This window comes from Lipotes vexillifer, unplaced genomic scaffold, assembly GCF_000442215.2.
Source record: "Lipotes vexillifer unplaced genomic scaffold, Lipotes_vexillifer_v1.1 scaffold342, whole genome shotgun sequence".
In the NCBI taxonomy this organism is placed as follows: Eukaryota; Metazoa; Chordata; class Mammalia; order Artiodactyla; family Lipotidae; genus Lipotes; species Lipotes vexillifer.
Window position 1 is genome coordinate 2,287,090 of NW_006786802.1, and position 25,061 is coordinate 2,312,150.

The 25,061-nt window shown below is 36.0% G+C and overlaps 1 protein-coding gene across 3 annotated transcripts in view; it reads left to right on the top strand.

The window, feature by feature from the left end:
* RPGRIP1L (RPGRIP1 like) overlaps positions 1-25,061 on the top strand; it is a 100,267-nt gene that overhangs the window by 26,295 nt on the left and 48,911 nt on the right. For all 3 annotated transcript variants that reach the window (XM_007459458.1, XM_007459459.1, XM_007459457.1), the window contains exons 8-15: positions 1,464-1,610; positions 2,912-2,985; positions 8,867-9,006; positions 13,703-13,809; positions 14,029-14,079; positions 14,754-14,933; positions 15,451-15,568; positions 22,348-22,800. In XM_007459458.1, the coding sequence (XP_007459520.1) occupies positions 1,464-1,610; positions 2,912-2,985; positions 8,867-9,006; positions 13,703-13,809; positions 14,029-14,079; positions 14,754-14,933; positions 15,451-15,568; positions 22,348-22,800 (1,270 nt within the window). The remainder of the gene's footprint in view (positions 1-1,463; positions 1,611-2,911; positions 2,986-8,866; positions 9,007-13,702; positions 13,810-14,028; positions 14,080-14,753; positions 14,934-15,450; positions 15,569-22,347; positions 22,801-25,061) is intronic.

Consider the following 25,061-nt stretch of genomic DNA (forward strand, 5'->3'; position numbering starts at 1 on the left):
TGTCAGTGTATTTATTTTAAATCCTAACCTTTCGGTTGACAGTACTTGAGACTCTTATCCCCATGGTTGTTTTACCAAGGACTGTGGCCGCACAGGAATGTACCATCAGAGGACTCCTGTTTATTGGCACTGCATAATTAACATAGGTTCTGGAATTAATGAACTCCAAAACATTCCAGATGAGCAGAATTCATATTAAGCAGTACTTTCTTTGAAGTACTGAAACAAGGAAAGCAGTAAATTGATGCAAAGCGGGTCATCTGAAGCCTAAATTCACTATTGAATTAGATAAATATTTTTCAACCATACTCTGGGTCATGTTGTCCATCCTACAGGTACCTCCTTAATGTCAAGTAATACACTGCCTTCCATATAAATATGACGGGTGTATGAAAGAGAAATTAATTAGAGAGTGGGATTGATAACACTATCTGCAGATGGATGGAAGAGGGAGATTAAAAATACATGTAGCTGAAAGCCATCTCTAAAAGGCAGCATTAAGAAAGGAATTAAAAAGTGATCTTGCATTCTTTTATCACTTTGACTGTTTTGATTTCCATTTAACAGTGACTCCAGGTATTTGTTTAAATACCATGAATATCAAGCATCTTTGATAGCACAGGTACCTCTTTTGGGTAGAGATTTGAGAGGTTCAGGCCAACAGCTTCAGCGAGATATGAAGCACAGAGAAAGCTGGTTAAAGACACTGTTCTGTGATTATAAGCAAGATTAACAAAAATTGGACTCAAGTAGCTCAATAGCCATGTTTCTTTTAAACAATTGAAGAACTTCAATAGAAATTTAATGATTTTAATTAGCAGATAAGGCATTACATGTTATGGTCATATGGACTCTATGAAAAGACTTTAGTGTAATTATGTAAAATTGAATTTAAAACATATTCATAAATAGGTCAATTTTGAAAATTAAGAAGACTTCAGTAACTATTTTACTGAATTGAAATTCTTAATTGTATTACAATTAGAAGCTAACCTTCCAAGGCTATTTATATGGTGTGGTGACAGATCTTTTCAGTTTGAATATCTGTGGTCAGCATTTATTTTTAACCCATGCAGCAGCATTTTTAGACAGCATGTCCGACCACTGTAACCACAGCAAAAAGAAAAAATAATTACTTACTAAAACTAATTTACTCACTGGTCACTATCAACAAGTCAGAAAACTAGGAGGAAATAAAATAAAGGACAAAAACAGCCTACATTGTGTGACTCTGCTAAAATATTTTCTTCCTCATGATACACATGGCCAAGAGTATCCTTTATGGAGACATTATACACTGTATAATGGCACATTAATATAGTAGCATATATACATTGTTTGTGAGATAAGGAATAAACACTATAACATGGACTTCAGAAGTAAACTCATTTATGGAATGGTGATCATTCATTCAAAGCAGAATCCAAAAATAGTTTTGAAAGGATTTTCGTTTTGTTTTTTAGAAGCAAAAAACTCTCCGGATCAGCCATGATGCCTTGATGGCAAATGGAGATGAGCTAAACACGCAGCTTAAAGAGCAGCGTTTAAAATGCTGCACTCTTGAGAAGCAGTTACGTTCCATGACATTTTCTGAAAGAAGAATAGAAGAGGTAAGCTCCCCAAAAGTTTAGCCATTCCTTTGCATTAACACTTCTCTGTAACTATTTTGAAAAAGTAAAATAGAGACATTTTAAATATTATATTGACTTAAAAATCCTAAACTACATGCATGGCACTTTGAGCACAGCAAAATATAGTCAATATATTATGTGCATGGCAAATCGGTACTTAAAAATACTCGCAAATGTGCTGAGATCCACTATTTTTCTAAAGGATTAAGGATCCTTGAGGAGACAGCAAACCATAACATTTTTAAACGAACAAATGCCAGGTTACCTGAGGAACTTAACTTTCTCAGCCTTAACAGCTTATTAGTCATTTGAGATGTCAGAACAATTATAGGAATAGATCTGTCTCTAAGGAGAAGGATGTTCTGCCCTCCAACATCAGCAGTTTTGAGAATTTTGTTTTCTAGGAAGTTGTTTCAAAACTCATCTTCCTATTCATGTTGCTTCTCATGTTTCCCAGCTAGCGCAGTCTTTTTCTGCAGTCTGTTAAACTTGTCCTTAAACAGAATGGAAATGAAATAAGATGTCTACATTCTGTTCTCATCTTGGAAGAATCTTTTACAGTGTCTCACACTAGCGACAAAAGAATTTTGAGAAGAGAATGAATTTTAAGAGTACTCTGATCCATGGGAAAAGGTTGTAACGACAAAATATACTGGTGAATGAAACTTAAATACTAGAAATAAATACAAAAAGCTACATTTTAGTTATCAAGATGTAATTATTACCCTGAGTTTATTTCTAAAAATATTATTCATTGGGATAAAACAAGGTATACGATTTTATTTGTTCATTCATTTGAAAGATGTACTACTGGCTCTTTGTAAATTCCAAGTAACATGAGAAATTGTGTTTTCAGAGTAAATAGTGATTGACACAAGTTGTTTGAACCACGAACCAAAAGAAAAGTTAATCCTTTTATTTTGGGGGGCCAACTGGAAATTAACAAAATGAATATAATGATGGAATTCATCGCAGAAGACAGTAAAAAATATTATGTTTCCCCAAACTTAATAGCAAGCTTTTAACACATTCTTTATTGAATTTTGGTACATGTTGCCATAAAGCAGTGCATACGTTCCTACTAAATTAAAACAGAAATATTAATTTCATGTTTACTTAACAACTTGGAAGAAAAACAATGCTAAATTAAATACAGACGATATAAGTGGACTAGTTCACAGCTGCAATTTAGAAATCAAGACATGTTAGCCTCCTCACATGTTTTTTTTAATCCCCACGTGGTTTTATATACCTAATGTGTAATTTTCTTTTCATTTCAGCTGCAGGATAGAATTAATGATTTAGAAAAGGAACGGGAACTTTTAAAGGAAAACTATGATAAACTTTATAACAGGTAAATCATGATTCCATATGTTCTCTCCTCTTGTTTGAGATCTTTTCTGTCAAAACATTGGATATCAGAATACCTAATATTGATTAAAGAATTAGCAACAGATGATTGCAAGAAATCTATATATGTTATAAAAGAAAAATAAGCTTTTTTAAGAGATTGGTAATAAGTTCTTTAACCTGAGCAGCAGTCTGTTACTAAGAAAACCATATCACTTTGTTGTCAGTAACAACTGCTATCATTTATTGAATGCAAACTGTAAGCTAGCAGGCACTATGCTAAATACTCTGCATACATCGTTATAAATTCATCACAACAACTTGGAAATGTAGGTATTATTAATGCCCATTTTGCAGACAATGAAAATAAAACAGAATTAAGTAAATTTGCCTATGTTCATAAAGCTGGGAAGTAGTAGAGATTGTATTTGAACCTCTTTTGGTCTCTCCAAGCCCTTGTTTCTTCTGCTGGGCTACCCAGCCTATTAGCTTCGCGTGATTCTGTTGGTGGAAAGCAAAGGTATTCGCTTACAATTTTTTCTATTTCTTAAAACAAAAAACACACGCATCTTTATCTTAAGATGAATTTTAAAGAGCTGCTTTACTTTTCTTTTTTTATCTGCTTCATAATTATGGTATTTTAAAAATTAATCCCTTCTGGTAATGTTAGAAACAGAATTCTACTCTACAGCTAAGTTTACTTAAATGATACAGATGTGTGTGTATTTTTAAGTCTTTTCAGTGTATGATACTGATAAATGATAAATACAGGTTTACATGAAAGTAAATTTTATATATATTGAAATATATATGTTAGAGCTGATATTCAACAGTTGCTTCTAACTGATCATATTCGGAAACATCAGAAAATAGCCATCTGATCTAGAGTTATATCTTTAACTTTTTAACTATGTTTTATGTTTGATATGTTTTGCAAACTAAATTTACATTTTATGAATTAAACCAATTATACCGAAGAATGTAGGGAGAGGCCTTTATTTTGATTTACGTTGAAAAGATAACTAAATTAATGTTACGCATCATTCCAGAGGTATGTATCATGTATGTTGCTTATACTAGTGTTGATTATATTTGCACAGGGGCTCATTATATTAAGGGTTACCAATAGCGGTTTGAGACCTCAGTTAAAGTAACGTCTTGGGCTCTCCAGCAAGGATAGACTGGCTAAACAGCTTTATGTGGAATTTGCCTTACGCCCCCTCCCAGATCATTTGGCCTCAGTGCTTTGTTCTGGTCCCACTCTCATCAGCCCTGATTAATTTTACCTAAAGCATTTATTATACCTCCTATTTTATGGTATTTCTGTCTCTATAGAACAATGCATAGGTTTATAGTGATATATACCTAAGTAGTTAGTAGTTGTATGTTTGAAATTTTAAAATTTCATTATATGGAGAGATCACACCACCACCATATTATATGGCAGAGAAAATAATGTTATCCCCATGTCTTATAAATGAGGGAATTGAGACTCAAGAAAAATTAAGAGACTTGTACAGAGTCACACAACATTGCTGAGACTCCAGTACAGGACTAAAACCCATTTCTTTTGACTCTAAAACTTGAATTTTTCTTTCTCTGTGCCTATCTCTGATTTTAATTGCAATGGAAAATTGTATATGCAAAGGGAAACATTCATGGAATAACAGGACTGTCACACATTTAGAAATTTTTATTGATTTATATTTATCTTAACATCTTGTAATTTCAAGTAATTTAACATGGTCTTAATACATGAATATAAGTGCCATTTGGTCATTACTTACACATTTTCTACTTCCCCTCAATTTGAGGATTTACTGAAAGTACTTTCTTGTAATAAAAAACATTAAAGTTAGTTGGGAATAATGCATAAATGAAATTTTAAGAAAGACATGTTTTTCTCATATTTAGTTTATCACCATGAAACTACCTTTCCATATTAGAAGATGATCTAAGAGTGTAAATCTGACTTTGAAGCGTTTTTATTTTTAATGTTTTGCGTTTGAGCAACCTTTTTTTTCCTGTCACATTAAAAACAGACTTCATCATGCTGCTTACACTTTAATTTTGTGTGAGGTATATAGAAGTAAATGTGTATAATGAGTGTCAAAACATTTGTGTCAAAAAAAATGTCACTTAGGTACAAAACCCGGCAAGCATATGTGATAGTAAATAGAGCTGTAAAATTCTCTAATACAGTTTTTAAAATATATAATGTGTTTTCAGAAGCATAGTTGGAAAAACTCTACAAAAATCAACATCCTCCCCAAGATTCTTTACAGCTCTTGTATTTCATGGCAGTGTTATTCATCATTGCCAGTAACTAATGCTCGTCACAAACTACATATATTCCCTGTTTGGTTAGTCATAGTGATAGCATGTTTTTAAAAGGAGAGCATTTGTTTGTTATTCAAAATTGGCTAGTTTTCAGGAGAAAAATGTGATGTGCAGATTGCATTCTCATCTTCCTTTTTCAAATGATATTTTTACTGTGTTTATTGTTTGACATATGACATATTAGAGAATCATCTGGTAAGGTAAAATCTTCATCTTAGTATTTGGTATGAGCCTTTTTTAATACGTTATAGCATGTTTGATACTATGCCAAGAAATAAGTATAACTTTAAGAAATGTTCATTTCAAAAACTCAGAATAAAATTTTTGCAATTAAGTCTTTCTATTTGGTCAGAGAGAAATTCTATACTATAATATAGTACAGCTGGATCTCATTTTTGAAGTTAGTATATAGTTTTAGGGTGATATAGCTGATGAATGCAATAGTCCTTCAACTATAATGTATATCAGTAACCTGGAAAACAGTAAAATGGAGGTTTCACCAACCCTGTGAAACCTCCCCGCCTTCCCTCCTCCCCATCCCCCAATACCATCCAGTTCAGATTCAGTCAATTTGAGTTTGAATCCAGAGACTCTTGTTAAAGGTGATTTTAAGTTATTAACTCCCTGAGAGACACTAACCTAATAACTATTTAAAAGAAGAGTTGGTCCAGTTTTTGAAGATGATATTAACTGTTTTAAGAATTGGATGATTCAGGTTTTTACAATGTGATAGCCATCTAATATCCAAAATTTAAGGGAGCACTGCTGACCACCCATAGACTCTCTGTGCTCCATTTCTGTAAAGCAGGGGTCCCCAACCCCGTGTTAGGAACCAGGCCGCACAGCGGGAGGTGAGCGGCAGGAGTGAGTGAATCTTCATCTGCAGTTCCCCATCGCTCACATTTCCACCTGAACCATCCACCCCCCAACCCCTGTCTGTGGAAAAATTGTCTTCCACGAAACCAGTCCCTGATGCCAAAAAGGTTGGGGACCGCTGCTGTAACGCGAACACCTGTCCCCTAGAATATTCTAGGAGACATGAAAGCTCATATGATCCTAAGTGAGCACTTTGTGCTTCCCAGAAATCAAACTGAGTACATTTGGGGCATCGTTTTTCCTTTAGTAAGTGAAATATCCCCATGTTAATATGCATTTAATTTCCACTAGGCCTAACTAAGGTACCTATGGATTTCTTTATGGATGATTAGAGCTTATTCTTCCCTATCTCTCACATTAGGATACCCTTGAACATTGGAATAAAAGGAATTCTTTCTGTAAGAAAAAAGACCTTAGGGTGGAGATGAATTCTTCAACTCTTTTTTTTATCTTATCACGTTGTTGATCGAGGGTGTGTATTTACAGTATGCTGACCCATGACTGCCAATGGATATGCCAATGACCACAGGAACCAATGGGCATTCCACTGCAGATTGATATTTTATCACTCCAGCAACATAATGTAACAATGAAATGTGCCCAAAGACCAACTATGATCCCCTCCTCAGTTGTCACTGTAGGCAATGTACAGAAACATTTTCATGAATAAAAGGTTCTCAAAGACTGTTCTCATATGCAGATTTAATCATGTACACAGCCTCTACAAAGAAAATGGAGCCAGATGTGGTTTACCATTTATAGTTACACAGATGGCTCCAAGCATAGAGGAATACAGTAAATTCAAAAGGAATTCCTCATGAAACTCCAGTGGAATGTAATCCTAAATTTAGAGGGAAGATAGCAGTGGACTAAATTCAGAGTGACTTATGCTGATTTACACTAGTATTTTGTGGGTTTGGAAAAACCAGGCTGCTAAATTGTTCTTAATTTAAACACATACAGCTTCTGATGTTTCTGCCAGATTAACTGTTGGTGATCTTTTTTGCTGGTACTAATGCTGTTGGAACACTACTGTTTCTAATTTTTAGCGGCTGATATAATGTATGGTTGTGCCTATTTCATCATGCTAATTTTTTTTCCGGGTAGTACATACTTTTAATAATAAGAGACACACACACACATGCATACACACATACACACTCACATGTATATATACATGTGTATGTGTTTGGTATATATACTTTGCAATATATTTGTTCTTTACCAAAAAATGAAAATGTAAGGGAATATTCTTTACTTTAGTATTTAAAGTACATATTTGGATTTCATTTAAACCTAGGTAACTCTACCTTTGATAAAATTAACTTAAAACATTGGTATACCAGATCCATGTATTTTTTTAAGGTTCCATACATGAAATGAGAACACTGATTGAAGAAACAGATGTCATATTTAGAGAAACTTCTAGAATTCCATTTATTTTTAAGGTCATGTTATTTTAAATGCAATAGAAACATTCAGACTGTAAAATAAATATACAGTTTTTTGTTCTTTTGAAAGCTATGCCTCCCAGAAAAGTATCTCTTTTGGACTAAAACCTCAGACTAGCTGGGAGCAACATTAAGGGCAATTTTCAATAAGAAGTTTCTTTTCCATTTACTTCATCATCAGTACAAAACCAGATTTTGTAAATTTCTGGTTCCTTTACTGGGTTTAAAATAAGTAGAAGGGTCAAAGCTGCTGATAATTATTCAGTCATATCAAGCTTCACAGATAATAGTTTTCTGCTGAAATACAGATCAAGATCAGTTTTTCCAAAACCTGGCTATCACCTGGGGAAAACTATGAATCCCTGGGCCCCAGAATCTGCATTTTTAACCTAGCACCAGTGTTTCACGTAGGCCAGCATTTGGGAACCACTGGCCTAAATGAATGTTTACTGTATAGCTTCTGCGTACCATTTAGTTATTTTTCAGCTGATTCTTCCAAAATCCTGGGGCTGATCATTAGTAGATTTTCATGATAGTTTAAACTGCTACACTTTTATTGAGGAATAATAATTCTATCTACGTCATTCTTATCAAGGTGTTCTTACTGGGTTTTCACCCCAGTCATGCATTATGAGTAAAACCGTTTGTTCTTAGCCTATTGCTGTTTGCTTTTTAGGACAAAAACTGCATGATCATTGCTTCTTAATATCAGAATCACCGTCTAATAATTCAAAATGCTATCATTTTGTGGCCAGTATTTTGTAAATATGCTATTATCACAGACTCTTTAAAAGTTTCAAATTCTGGATTTAAAGATCAGGTGGGGAGTCCCTTTTCTCTGTATTAGGGTTTATTCGTGGTAGAGAATGGTTTTGTCCGATGTCTGCTGCTGAGGTTTGGAACTGTGGATTCCTCTGGAGTATGTACAGTATCTGAATTCCTTTACTAGTCCCACAAAAGCTGCACACTGCCAACTTCTCTGACTTTAGAGCTCTAAATTAAGGCCAGTTCCTTTGCTCATCCCACAAACTCTTTCATGTTGCCTAACCGCAGCCTGAGAAAGGCGCCTTGGTTTCAACAGCAGCAGACCAGCATATGTTTACTTAATTCCTAAGACATGATGACAGTGGTCTCTGTGCCACTAAAAGCTTTACTCTTTATTATTTTCGGTTGAAGCTGATTTCCAAGCTCTCCTTGCCTGTCACGTGTGTTTTGCAGTGCCTTCAGTGCTGCCCATGAAGAGCAATGGAAGTTAAAGGAACAGCAGCTGAAAGTACAGATTGCTCAACTCGAGACTGCCTTAAAATCCGATTTAACAGACAAAACTGAAATCCTTGACAGATTAAAAACTGAAAGAGGTACATATAAAATGACTACTGACTTACTCGTTTCAGACATGCGTGTTATTCATTGTTATTCACTGACTTGATAAGTACTTATTGCAGTGCCTGCCGTTTTGCCAGGCACCTTGCTGCGTACTAGGGACACAGCCTATATTAACAGTCATCCACTTTTATGCGTTTATTGATTGCTCAAAATTTCCCTTTACTCAGCTTAGCGTATATGCCAAAGGAATTATTTTTTTCTCAGAGTTACTCTTGTTCAGGTTGTCTTTAATTTGTTTAATTTTCCTGAATTTATTCAAGAGTCAACAAGTGTTTATTAAGCACCAGTATGTGCTAGGCACTATTCTAAGTTCTGGGGATACAGCAATGAATAAAACAAAGACCTGGTCCTCATGCAGCATAAATTCAAGAGGGAGAAACTGACAGTAATTAAATAAATATGTGATACACCAGGTGGTGGCAGGTGCAGTGGAGGAAAAAAAAAGGCAGTGTAAGACAGCCGAGGACGGCAGAAGTCTTGCTTGGCTGTTTTTGATCTGATAGTGAGATGGCTAATTCTGCTCTGTGACAGAGAACTTAAATAAAGAAGCCTTGTCAAGATGTCCCTGCTAAAATAATAATCATTAATAAGTTACATGTTATGAGTCCCAGATCTCACCTTTCTTGTCTCACAGAAGTAAAATAATTATATAATTAAAGTAGATGTCTGCTCTACTATATTTTACACACATATACACACAAATGCACAATCAGGGAAGTGAATTAATTGCTCCAAGTGTTGCATCTGTTTGCTCAGCCAGTAGGTAAACCCAGCGATGTGATAATAAGGTTGCTCCTTTTGAACACTTGCAATTCAGTTGCATGAGAACATTTAAAAGTTTAATGCAGACTCAGTTAAAAAAACAATTACATATCTAGTCAGTACTCTCTATATTGATTTAGATCACAATGCCATATTTCGTTAACTCTAAGAAGATTTTTTTTCCCATTTTAATATCTCTGAAATTGGGAAGCATCTTATAGGTGATAACATTTTTTAAATTATGGTGTAACTTTTTTTTAACATTTTAAGAAGTCTGAAATTGGAACACAACTTATAATCAATGGGGTCTTAATTTCAATGAAATATGTGTGTAGTATTTATTTACCAAGTGGTTTAAATGATGACAGACAGTTTATGAAATTTTCTCCAGAAGACTGAGAGTAGAATAAAATGATATGATTTCTGACTGGGTGGATATTTTAAAGTTTTTATGTCAAAGATTCTTAGTTCCTAACTTTAATATGTAGTGTTGAATACCTAACAGAGTGCTTTGTTTAGTAGTTGCTCAATAAATTCTTCCACCGAAGTGGAAGGGCTCTGTATTTCCTCTCTCTTTTCTTTCTTAAGGAAAGAGAAATGAAATAAACCTTTCTTGTTCCCGTGCTTTCTGTACTTCCCTAGATATCAAAAATTCCAAAACTCTTATCTTTACACATTTGAATTGGTCTCTGGTAAGAAACTCTTAAGAGGATAGAATCTTGGTGGTCTTTTAAAACCTGTTTATTACTGTTGGATTAAGTCTGGGGGTTCTTTTCAGTCCCACAGCCCTCAACGTAATCACTATTAATATTTTTATATATGTCCTTCCAGAGTTGTTTCTATATGTATACATACAGTTTTATAATGTGCTTTTTTATTTGCTGTATTATGAAATCGTTCCTTCAGTATAAATATAAATCCGCATCATCATCATTTATAATGGCTGTCATAGTTTTCCAGTGTGAGGATGTACCATAGATTGTTTGTTTAAGTCTTCTATTGTTGAATTTTTAAATAGCTTCAGCTTTTTTAAGTACCCTGAACATCTTTCTACACAAATCTTTACACATTTATCTGATTATTTTCTTAAGAAAAATTGCTAGAACTGAATCTTTCTTTTTAATGCAACTATTATTTTAGTTATTTTTGCTTGCATACCTGAAATTTACAGGTCTAATAATTTCAGTTTTTGTTTCTTTGTGAAAATGTTAAAATAGATTATAAGAAAAATAATACAGCCTTTAAACAATTTTTTCCAGGAAAATACTAAACAAAAAATTGAAGTTGTCTATTTAAGGAAATCTTTTAATATTTAGAAAGTTGCTTTTTTGTATTACAGATTTCAAAATTGTTTAATTTTACTTTGAAGTCTCTTCACACATTTACCTTTTCATGTATCAAGTGTTCTCTGCCAGAAGATGTTTCCCTGGCTTCTTGTAGTCATTCATCTAACTGGCAAATTATTTTTAGAGAATACTCACCTCTTTATTCAAGGTACAAATTAGTTTCAGATTGTGCGAATATGTGGGGGAAGGATATGTAAATGCAGTTTGCATTTGGTTAATGCTTAAATTAACTGCATGTGTTTAAGGGCCTGCTTTTGAAAGTTCCTTTCTATCTTTAGCTGAAATGCATAATTCAGCATAATGCATATGGTTATATTGATCACAGCTGAAGATATTAGCACAAAGGAGCTCTGAAAATTGTTTAGTTGAATTGTTCTCTGCACTCTGCTTATTAATGGTGTGCTTGAAGAACATAATTTTAAAAGAGTGAAATGTTATCTCATTTGAATAAAATGCTGTTTAGCTTAACCTGCTTTTTGTCAAATCATAGGTAAAGAGGTTATTTTTCATCTTGTACAGGGTGCTTTGATTTTTCATATTATAATTCAGCAAGTCTATTTCCTCTTTGAACTATAATGTCTCCATACGTTTTAAAGTCCCAGGAGTGACATCCCCAGTAAACAGTTTAAGAAAGGAAGAATATAGTAGAGAATTCTACATAAAATTCAGTAGAGAGAAAGTTACTGGTGCTCAGTAATATCTTCTCCCACTAATAAGTTATTTTCCCACTAATAAAGCCCTGGTTTTAAAAATACCAGGTAAGTGGGAACATAGTTGTTGAACGAAAAATCAGAAAAGGAAGAAATATTTGAGTAAGTTTATTTATGCCAGTAGCGTATTATTCTCAGGACCCTGCTCTGAAAAATTGAAAGAATAGAAGACAGCATAGGAATAATATACACTGCATCTGGATGAAGATGGAATGGTCATGTCCTTACACTTTTGGTTCCCCTCAGAACCCCTAAAAGTTTCACTAGCCAGAGAAGGAAATTACATTATCCTCAGGACCTTGGTTTTACTTCTTGCTGACTACATTTACCTCCTTTTTTGTTACCTAGTCATTCTAGCTGGATGTTGTTTTAACCTAATCAACATCAAATAAAGGGTTCCACATTCTTACTCTACTCTCTAACCAAAAAAGCAAATTTATCTCATAAGAATTCATATTTATTATTAATCCTAATTCTTAGTATAGAGATAAATGTTTGATCTTTACCTTAAATATTTCCAAGTATTGTTCACATTTGGAAATTCTTTCATTTATTTCACTGAATATTAGTAATTTGTACTCTAGTATAACCTTCTAACCTCTTATCAATAAGAAAAATATTTATATATTTGATATTAAAATGGCTCTACATACCCTAGGGTAACTTTTTTTTTTTTTTTACTTTTTAGTTTGCCAGAAGTATGTTATATTAAAAATATTCAAATTTAGTTCATTTCTTCTTAACTGTGTAATTTACAGTTTTTACTTGTATATAGCATTTATGGCTTGGGAACACAAAGCTTTATAAAAGTCCGAAACATATTTTTGTATAAAATGCAGTCAGTGTGCAAATGTATTCATGTAAAGAATTCTTGGCAAATATGTTGGTTTCCCTTTTTTTAAGAAAAGGAATGATGATCATAAATCTTTGTGAGCAGGATGAAATTAGTAGAGACACTTTGGATATCACGGTTTAGAGTCAGTCCACAGGGAGCCCACAAAGGAGAATACTTGACCACCACAACGAACTCTAGTAAAGAAGTACACTTAAGAACATAGGACTAAAGAGTAGATTTGTTAGCTAGCTATTATGCTTTCTTTTTTTTAAGTTAAGCATGTTTAATGCAGAGAGTGAAAAATTAGTCTCTCTATGGATTTGCCGTCTTCTGTAGTTCTACCCTATACGCCTGCTTGTGGGTCATGGCAAATGAGCACATAGGCAAACGTAACCTATCTCCATTCCTAACTAATAGTGTGAACTCTGTGAATAAAGAACACACATGAATTATTATTGATACTACCATGCACTGGTTGAGAATCCATTTCTCCTCTCTTAAAAGATTTATTAAAAATGGGGTTGATTATAATTCCATAATTCCAGAGTTATTATCAGAAATTATCTTGTTTTAATAAAAAGACTTTATGCTGAATTAGGAAAAGATAACTAAAGGAAGTCAATTAGAAAAAACTAAAAGAGAAAATTTTTTTTTGCATGCCTTTCAGGACCCTTAATAAGTAAGTAAAAATCATAGATTTAGAAACATATTTTCATAGGTATTTTAGATAGAATGTTCCTTTGAAGTTCCAGAGGCCACAATTTCCTTATATTAATACTGTGAAACTAAGTCCTAAGTTTTTGATAAGCAAGTGAATCATATGGTAGACACATGATAGTGTTCATTTGTTCCTCATTCCCCTGCTGCCTTAGTCTAAGGTGCTAGCTCAATTTCCTCTCTGGCCAGAACAATGCTAGATTGAGCTTGGTGTGTATCATGAATTAAGTCAATTTAAAATGTGTTCTTATACCTCATTCTCACTTACCTTTCGAATTGTGTCGACTTCATTTTTAAGACCAAAATGAGAAGATCATTCAAGAAAATAGAGAACTACAGTTACAGTACCTGGAACAAAAGCAACAACTTGATGAACTTAAAAACCGCATGAAGTTTTACAACCAGGTGAACTATTTTCTCATTTAGGAAACGAACTCCAAATTTTTATCTAAATATTTCATACGTAAAGAAAACACTATACCACAAAGCAAAAGAATACAAATAGATAACTTAGTTTATTAATTCGTGGTATCTTGCAGTTTATGTTCCATGAGGGTAATCTACATAGTTGGAATGTCTCTTGCACTTTCCATTGTGAGCTTTTACTTATTCTGTCTTTTGCAGGAGAGTGATATTAATGCTGATGAATTGAGTGAAGCTCTCCTGCTTATAAAGGTAACTTTCTAAACTTCATCATGAATTTCATGTCTACATATAACTGTTTCAGCATAATGATGACCCTTATTGTAACCTTTATACTTGGAGAATGAATTATTCAGGAAAAGTGGTCAGGTGACATTTAGTTACAGCATATACATATTTCATAGTGACATCAAAATTACATTAAAGTAGACCTCAAAAACTCTTATTTAAAGCACTTTCCCCAACTGTAACAAACATTTTACTTTTATATGCCCCACTATAAAACTAACCAACAGTTTTCTGTCCTAAGAGACCTTGGTGCACCCTATTATCTTAAGTAAAATATTGAATTATATATGTCACCAGAAGATATTTTCTAGTTCTAGAATATTCTGTTATTTACAGGAAGACACAGAAAGTACATTTCTTTCCTTTTAGATCATCATGGTATAGATTTTAATCAAATGAAGAATAGAAATAAACGTACATGATTCTTTTTTACTTCGTGAAGTAATAAACTTTTTTTTATTTCTCTGTAATTGTTCCAAATGTCTATCCAAATATGTATTCTATATCAGGACTGCTTTATTCCTAACAGAAAATGGAAATATATCTGTTTTCAATTAATGATTGTTTCTTACTATATCCATATTAATTCACAGTTACATTTTAGAAACTCTTGGTAATAAAATATGTTTTTGTTTTAGGCTCAAAAATCACAAAAAAATGGAGACCTTTCTTTTTTAGAAAAAGTAGACAGTAAAATTAATAAAGATCTAGAACACTCCATGAAAGAGCTGCAAGCAACTCATGCAGAAACAGTGCAAGAACTTGAAAAGACGAGAAACATGCTAATTATGCAACATAAAATTAATAAAGATTATCAGGTAATATAATACACTAAATTGGGAGGATAGGTTTCCCATAATATTCTACTGATGATTTACATTTCAAAGCAGTATCATGTATTAGCGTCTGTTATAATCTATTATCATGTGTTACCACATGCCTGGAATTTAGCCTTATATCTAGATACTCTTGACTAAAGAGTTCTAAAACAAGTAATTTTTTCAGTGCCTGGTTTTAGGGAACGAATCATGGCGACGTATTCACCAACGCCGGCACACTCCGCAGTTGGTCCTGCCACAGCCGCCTGTTATATTAGCTTCTAACAAATGGGTCACCACTCCTTAAAAGGGACCCAGAGTTTTGTGGGTTTTACTCCTGGTTAACGAAAACTGCCAAGCATAATTTTCTAAACTGTAAGCTCTTTGAAGTCAGGAAACAACAGGTTATAGCTCCCAGTATCCCCAGGATCTAAAAAATGCTTGAATCATAGTTGCTTTAACAGATGAAAATGGAACAAATCCTGAGTATTGAAACTTGTTATCTTTATTTTTTTAGATGGAAGTTGAGGCAGTGACCCAGAAGATGGAAAATTTGCAGCAAGATTATGAACTCAAAGTGGAACAGTATGTCCACCTTCTTGATATCAGGGCTGCACGCATCCAGAAACTAGAAGGTACAACGTGCACAATTCTTCGTCCACAGTAACTAGAGAAGTGGATTTTTACAACAGTTGAAAATGTCATCCAAATGTACACTCACACTTTCTTTTTGCTCTTTTTTTCCCCAATTTATTAACTATAATAATAAGTTACCAGAAAGGCTGTTTTTATCTGATACTTTTCTACTCAAGAATTTTTAGTAATTCCCTACTGCTTTTTGAATTCGGTGTTGCAGGCAAGATTTCAAAGTGCTTCATAAAGTAGTACCGCAGACTAAATTTAACCACATCATTTCTAATTTCTCTTCTAAGCAAACTATGCATCTCAGCCAAACAAGTCGGCTTGCTCTTTGTCAGATGCATCTTGTTCGGTCCCACCACCAGGGCTTTGTCTGAACCTCCTTTCTACTCTGACTCCAGGATATACCCTTCCCTGCTTCAGAATCTAAGCAAATGTGTGCCCATGCCAGAAAGCTGGCTCCAGTTACTGCTAGCCACCCCTCTACTTGAAATGCCCTTACAGTGGTTTTCAGACTTTAGCAAGTAAGAAAATTACATGGGGAACTTGTTTCAAAGGTAGTTTCCTGGGCCCTACCCCTGGAGATCTTGGGGTCTCTGATTTGATATATTTAGAAATAATTCCAAGCAATTCACATGCAGGTGTAAAACTGTACTTTGAACAACACTACCTCAGCACTTGCCACTTTTACTCTCATGTACTCAAAAAATATGTTTAGGGATTATATTATATAAGTGTTCTTCACCGGTGCAGTTTTGCATATTCTCTATGACTGCAACATAATAAGTTCTACAGTGATAAGTACTTTGTCTCTCTTTCATGCTCCCTGCCATACAGTACTTAAATTCAGTGATCTATGCCAGCAGTAATTGTTTTTTTTAAGGAATTTTGCCTTTTTTTTTTTAAATTTTATTTATTTATTTATGGCTGTGTTGGCTCTTCGTTTCTGTGCGAGGGCTTTCTCTAGTTGTGGAAAGCAGGGGCCCCTCTTCATCGCCGTGCACGGGCCTCTCACTATCGCGGCCTCTCTTGTTGCGGAGCACAGGCTCCAGATGTGCAGGCTTAGTAATTGTGCCAGCAGTAATTTTACACTCTTAAAGATCACTGAGAATCCAAAAGGCCTTATGTTTATATGGGTTATATTCATGATATTTATCATGTTAGAAATTAAAAATGAGAAATTTTAAAAATATTTGGCATGCTAAAATAATAATTAACCCATTACATGTTAACATAAATTACAGTTTTATTTTTTAATAGGTATATTTTCCATACCAAAAAAATAGACAAGCGACATGGTTTTAAATTTTTTTAATTGCTTAACATTTTTGCAAATCTTTTCAGCATCTGTCTCAATAGAAAACAGCTGGGTTTTTATATCTGCTTCTACAGTCAATCTGTTATGATATCACACATCACATAGATTCTGGGAAACTCTATTCTACACTTGTAAGAGACTAAGAATGAAAAAGGCCAATAACATCTTAGTATTATTTTAAAAATAGTTTTAACCTCACAGACCTCCAGAACAGTCTCAGGTACCCTCAGGGGTTCCCAGACCACACTCTAAGAACCATTGCTCTAAGTAGAAGGGTTCAGTAACTATCGTCATCTGACTGAACAGGGTTTTCCAAAGCCAAAGAGCAGTGTGTTCCTTTTATTTCAAGTAGTACTCAATAAAAATTCACTTAATGAAATTTTCCTGAATAACAGGGAGGTCACACAGTTTGAGATTTTCATTCCTTTCAAGCCTCCCTAAGTCTTTACCAATATATTCTAAATGTGTCCTAAATTCATTGATTATTTCCATAAACATGCTCAAATTCCTAATGTATCCTAAACAAAGTGCTAGGCAATGAGAATACAAACGGAAAAAGCTCGGGCTTTTCCTCCAAGAACTTGTAAGTTGTGAACAAGTAAGTAGACAGTTATACTTTATTGTGAAGAGTGTGAAGTTAGAAAAATGCAAAAGCTGCCAAGGAAACATTGAGGAGAGAATGCCTATTTATACCTGAAGATTCAGGGAAGTCCCCACACAGTAGGTTTGGAGGCTTTAAAGATGACAGAATTCACCACTAAGTAAAAACAATGAAAGGCTTTCCAGGAAGTAGATGAAGCAGGTAAAAATACCCTAAATGTGAAGCACTGCCATTCATTTGAGAAAATGCATGTGGATCTGTCTGTTTGGAACTCAGGATTAGTAAATGGAGAAGAACCTAGATTTAAGGCTGGTAAGAATCAAATCCTGAAGGCCCCATTTGCCACCCTGATGAGTCTGAACCTTATTAACCTAGAGAAGCACCAGGGAATTTTTAAGGTAGGGAGTAGTACACCCAGAACTTCATTTTGGAGATTATGCTATGGGTATTGGGAAGAATGAGTACAATTTGAAGGAAGGAAGGAATTGGGTTCCATTAATAATCTGGGTAATAAACACTGAGGGTGTAAGTAAGGTAGCATCAGTGGAGATGCAGAGGACAGGGACAAATTTGCTAAAGACTTAGGAAATATTTTTGAATAGCAGTGACCCTACAGATGTGGGGAGAGTAAAAAAAAAAGGGCGGGGAACCTAGGATGACACCGTGATATCTAGCTTAGGCAGCTGGATGAAGGCTAACATCATCACTTGAAATTCAAGGTACAGAAATAACAGGAAGACAATATGAGCCATTCTGCTTTGGGTATATTGAGTTTGTTGCACCTAGGGGATATCTAGATAGAGGGCTCAGCAAGCCACTAGATGTGTGGGTCTGGAATTGAGGAAAGAAATCTGAATTAAAAATAGAAATATGAGCGTCTTCAGAATATTGATAGTAACAGAAGTCATAAAAAGGGTTGTGATCACTAATCATTAGAGAAATGCAAATCAAAACTGCAATGAGGTACCGCCTCACACCGGTCAGAATGGCCATGATTTAAAAGTCTACAGATAGGGCTTCCCTGGTGGCGCAGTGGTTGAGAGTCCGCCTGCCGATGCAGGGGACACAGGTTCGTGCCCCAGTCCGGGAAGATCCCACATGCTGTGGAGCGCCTAGGCCAGTGAGCCATGGCCGCTGAGCCTGTGCGTCCGGAGCCTGTGCTCTGCAACGGGAGAGGCCACAACAGTGAAAGGCCCGTGTACTGCAAAAAAAAAAAAGTCTACAGATAACAAACACTGGAGAGGGTGTGGAGAAAAGGGACCCCATGTACACTGTTGGTGGGAATGTATGTTGGTGCAGCCCCTATGGAAAATAGTATGGAGGTTCCTCACAAAACTGAAAACAGAACTACCATATGATCCAGCAGTCCCACTCCTGGGCATATACCTGGACAAAACTATAATTCAAAAAGATACCTGCACCCCTATGTTCATAGCAACACTGTTCACAATAGCCAAAACATGGAAACAACCTAAATGTCCATCAACAGATGAATGGATAAAGAGGATGTGGTACATATATACGATGGAATACTACTCAACCATAGAAAAGGATGAAATAATGCCACTTGCAGCAACATGGATGCAACTAGAGAATATCACACTATGTGAAGTAAGTCTGAAAGAGAAAGACAAATACTATATGATATCACTTACACCTGGAGTCTAAAATATGACACAAATTAACCTATCTAAAAAACAGAAACAGACTCACAGACGTAGTGAACAGATTTGTGGTTGCCAAGGGGGAGTGGGAGAGGGAGAAGGATGGACTGGGAGTTAGGGGTTGGTGGATGCAAACTATTACATTTAGAATGGATAGACAAGGTCCTAATGTGTAGCCCAAGAAGCTATATCCAGTTTCCTGGGATAAATCATAATGGAAAAGAATATTTAAAAAAGAATGTATATATGTGTATAACTGAGTCACTTTTCTGTACAGCATAAATTAGCACAACATTGTAAATCAGCTATATTTCAAATAAATAAAAGGGGATGTGGGGCTTCCCTGGTGGCACAGTGGTTGAGAGTCCACCTGCCGATGCAGGGGACGCGGGTTCGTGCCCCGGTCTGGGCGGATCCCACGTGCCACGGAGCGCCTGGGCCCGTGAGCCATGGCCGCTGGGCCTGCGCGTCCGGAGCCTGTGCTCCGCAATGGGAGAGGCCACAGCAGTGAGAGGCCCGCGTACCGCAAACAAAAAAAGGGGGGGGGATGTGATTGCTCATGAGAATATGTAGACTAAAAAGAGGATAAAAACAGAACCCCAGCAAACTAGCAGAGAAAGAGAAACCCTTAAAGAATAAGAGAGGTAGGGGCTTCCCTGGTGGCGCAGTGGTTGAGAGTCCGCCTGCCGATGCAGGAGACGCGGGTTTGTGCCCCAATGCGGGAAGATCCCACATGCCGCGGAGCGGCTGGGCCCGTGAGCCATGGCCGCTGAGCCTGCGCGTCCGGAGCCTGTGCTCCGCAGCGGGAGAGGCCACAGCAGTGAGAGGCCCGCGTACCGCAAAAAAAAAAAAAAAAAGAAGAAGAAGAAGAAGAGAGGTAGGAGGAGAAGCAGGGCAGACGATGACATGAAAGCTCACAAAAGTTCACAAAAGAGGATGTGGTCATCAGTGTCAATTAAGCAAAGAACTCAAATAATACAAGGACCATTCAATCTAGAAACTGGTTAGTTATTGGTGACCTTTTCTAGAGTAGTTTCACAAGAAAAATAAGGCAGATGCTTTTTGCAGGAAGTTGAAGAGTGTCTGTTAGATGAGGAATTGGAGACACAAGTATACATTACTCTTTTTAGAAAGTTGGTGTAACATAGTGGGGGAAATGTGTATCTAGAAAGAGATACATCTTTTTATTTATTTTTTATTGAAATATAGTTGATTTATATTATTAGTTTCAGGTGTACAGAATAGTCATTCATTATTTTTATAGATTATACTCCATTATAAGTTATTACAAGATAATGGCTGTAATTCACTGTGCTATACAATATATCCTTGTTGTTTATCTATTTTATATATAGTAGTTTGTATCTGTTGATCCTGTACTCCTAATTTGTCCCTCCTCTTCCTTCTCCCCTTTGGTAACCACAAGTTTGTTTTCTATATCTGTGAGTCTATTTCTGTTTTACTTGTACATTCATTTGTATCATTTTTAGATTCCACATATAAGTGATATCATACACTACGTACTTTTTCTGACTTACTTCACTAAGTATAATATTCTCTAGGTCTATCCACATTGCTGCAAATGGCAGCATTTTATTCTTTTTTATGGTTAATATTCCATTATGTATTACACCACATCTTTATCTATTCGTCTGTTGATGGGCACTTGGGTTGCTTCCATGTCTTGGCTATCATAAATAGTGCTGCTGTGAACGTTGGGGTGCATGTATCTTTTTGAATTAGTGTTTTCATTTTTTCTGGGTATATACCCAGGAATGGAATTGCTGGATTATATGGTAGTTTTCTTTTTAATTTTTTGAGGAACCTTCGTACTGTTTTTCACAGTGGCTGAACCAGTTTATATTTCCACCGACAGCGCACAAGTGTTCCCTTTTCTCCATATCCTCTCCAACATTTGTTGTTTGTAGACTTTTTGATGATAGTCATTCCAACAGGTGTGAGGTGATATCTCATTGTGAGTTTCACTTGCATTTCTCTAATAATTAGCAATATTGAGCATCTTTTCATGTGCCTGTCAGCCATCTGTATGTCTTCTTTGGAGAAATGTCTATTCAGGTCTTCTGCCCATTTTTCGATTGAGTTTTTTGGTTTTCTGATATTGGGTTGTATGAGCTGTTTATGTATTTTGGATATTAACCCATTGTCGGTCGCATCATTTGCAAATATTTTCTCCCATTCAGTAGGTTGTCTTTTCATTTTGTCAATAGTTTCCTTTGCTGTGCAAAAGCTTTTAAGTTTAATTAGGGCCAGTTTGTTTAGTTTTGCTTTTACTTCTTGCCTTAGGAGACAGATCTAAAAAAAATATTGCTACAACTCATGTCAAAGAGTGTTCTGCCTGTGTTCTCTTCTAGGAGTTTTATGGTTTCATGTCTTACATTTATGTCTTTAAACCATTTTGAGTTTATTTTTCTATATGGTGTGAGGGAATGTCCTAATCTAGAAAGAGATATATCTTTTTTAAAAGCAGCTTCTTAGAAATGTAATGAACACATTTTAAATTGCACTTTTTTTTTTTTTTGCGGTACGCGGGCCTCTCACTGTTGTGGCCTCTCCCGCTGCAGAGCACAGGCTCCGGACGTGCAGGCCCAGCCGCTCCGCGGCATGTGGGATCTTCCCGGACCGGGGCACAAACCCGTGTCCCTTGCATCAGCAGGTGGACTCTCAACCACTGTGCCACCAGGGAAGCCCTTAAATTGCACTATTAAAGTACACAATTTGGTGAGTTTGGGCCTATGTATTCACCTGTGAAACCATCACTCTTATCAAGATAATAAACATATCCATCATTCCGCAAAAGTAGAAAAATATATATTTTAGTAAGCTGAAGGGAAGGAGCTAGTGGAAAGAGAATTGACTTTATAGGAGAGAAGATAATAGAGCAGAGGCAAAGGAGCAGTGAAATCTAAATATTTACCTCAGCTGTTCATTCAAGGGCCTTTTTTTTTCTTTTTCTGTTTCCCTGGTATAACCTTTATTACCATTTAAGTTGTAATTTTTTTAATAAGTGATGTCAAAATAATACAGTATCATTTACAGAAAAACAGTGTAGTCATAGAATTAAAGATTGAGACTGTACACCAAAAGCACTGACTTCCTACCACTTCAAAAGCCAGTTTGTATCTTTATATGTCAATACTTTAAAACCTCTAAACTGTGTGTCTTCTCTTGCAGCCCAATTAAAGGATATTGCCTATGGCACCAAGCAGTACAAATTTAAACCAGAAATCATGCCAGATGACTCCATTGATGAGTTGGATGAAACCATTCACTTAGAACGAGGCGAAAACCTATTTGAAATCCATATCAACAAAGTAACCTTTTCTTCTGAAGTGTTACAGGCATCTGGAGATAAAGAACCTGTCACCTTCTGTACCTTTGCTTTCTATGATTTTGAACTACAAACAACTCCCATAGTGCGGGGCCTTCACCCAGAATATAACTTTACTTCTCAATATCTCGTTCATGTTAATGACTTATTCTTACAATACATTCAGAAAAATACTATAACTCTTGAGGTCCACCAGGCTTACAGCACAGATTATGAAACAATCGCGGCATGTCAATTGAGATTCCATGAAATTCTAGAAAAAAGCGGTCGAATATTTTGCACAGCAAGTTTGGTTGGTGAGTACAATCTTATAAACTTTGGCTGTTTGAAGCACTGACTGGTTTATACATTAATATGGTGTTCCACATTAGTATCTTCTCTCTCAGATTCAAGGTGCCATTAGGGTAAGGACAGCATTCTGATATAGCTGCCCACAGTTGATTGGACTCTCTTAAATGTCACTAATAATGTCAGTACAATGGCTATTAATTTTTTAAAGCATATTAGTGCATTTATTTACCATGTTGATATCCTTGTTTGATTAAACATTAATTGTAGTACTTTTTTTTTTTTTTTTTTTTTTTTTTTGCGGTACGCGGGCCTCTCACTATTGTGGCCTCTCCCGTTGCGGAGCACAGGCTCCAGACACGCAGGCTCAGCGGCCATGGCTCACGGGCCCAGATGCTCCATGGCATGTGGGATCTTCCCAGACCGGGGCACGAACCCGTGTCCCCTGCATCGGCAGGCAGACTCTCAACCACTGCGCCACCAGGGAAGCCCAATTGTAGTACATTTATCAAAGTTTTTTAAGGAGCTTATCATGTTATCACTGTTACTAAGCACTGGGAATACAGTGATCAGTGGTAAATAAGACAGAGCCCCTACCTTCATGTAGCTTACCTTCTAGAGGGGAAGATGGGCCATAAAACAAATATACATATCATTAGATATGAAGAAAAATTATCAGAGCAAGAGGCTAAAGAGAGAGATGGAAGGTTGCTAATTCAGATAAGGGCTTCCCTACGGGGTGCCATTGGTAAAGACCTGAATAAAGATCCACCTCAGGATCCAGGGGAAGAATGTTTACAGCAGAGGAAACAGCAAGTATTGTATAAAGGCCTGAGGGAAGAACAAACCTGCCATGTTGGAGGAACAGCAAGGAGGCCAGTGGCTAGAGCAGAGATGAGATTAAAACAATAGGCAGGAGCCAGATCTCACTGTAGAGCCTTGTGGGTCATGGTGAGGTGTTTGGACTTTTTTTTCCTCTGAGTGATGCAAGTCATTGGGTGGTTTTGAGGAGAGAAGTAACGTGATCACACATAGGTTTTAGAAAAATCACCCTGGGTGCTGTGGGAAGAACAGACTGTATGGGCCAAGCAAGAAAATAGGACCATTATCAGGCTATTGCATTAATCTGTGGAAAGATGTTGGTGGCTTGGATTACGATGGTAATGAAAGTAGTGATAAGAATTGGTTATATTCAGTGTATATTTGATTAACTCTTCCTTAAAAACATGCTCATCAATTGAATGTAGAGTAATGAGGGAAACAAAGGAGGCGAGAATTTCTGGTGTGAGCAACCAGGACAATGATGAGGCCATTTATCGAGGTAGACCTGGGCAAGGAACAAATTTGAGGAAAAAAACTAAGAATTGTGTTTGAACAGGTTAAGACTGACCTGCCTATTAGACAGCCAAGTGGAAATGTCACCTAAACATTTGGATATACTAGTCTGAAGGTCAGAGAAAGAAATATAAAAGCAGGATTCATTAGCATACAGAATATATTTTAAGCCTTGGGCCTAGATAATTTCACATAGAGAGTGAGTATACATAAAGAAGAGAAGGTGACCAAGGACTGAGCCTTGGGAGACTCCAAAATTTAGAGTTCAGGAAGAGGAAGAGCCAGCAAAGGAAACCAAGGAGTGGCCAGTGAGGTGGGAGACAAACCAAGAGTATACAGTATCCTAGAGGCCAAGTGAAGAAACCTTTTCAAGAAGAAAGGAGGGTGCATAATAGCCAGGTCATGGCAGCAACCTAAATGCCCATTGACAGACGAATGGATAAAGATATGGCACATATGTACAATGGAATACTACTCAGCCATAAAAAGAAACGAAATTGGGTCATTTGTAGAGATGTGGATGGACCTAGAGACTGTCCCACAGAGTGAAGTAAGTCAGAAAGAGAAAAACAAATATCGTATATTAACGCATATATGCGGAATCTAGAAAAATGGTGCAGATGAACTGGTTTGCAAGGCAGAAATAGAGACACAGATGTAGAGAACAAACGTATGGACACCAAGGGGGGAAAGCGGGGGTGGTGGTGGGATGAACTGGGCGATTGGGATTGACATGTATACACTGATGTGTATAAAATAGATAACTAATGAGAACCTGCTTGTATAGAAAGTAAATAAAATAAAATTCAATAAATATATAAATTTTAAAAAAGGAAAACTTTTTTAAGTGACCAAGAAAAAAAGGAAGGAGGGTGACTTAGGTTCTGGGGAGGGATTTTATTTTATTGATTGCATAGGTGATATAGTCACATGG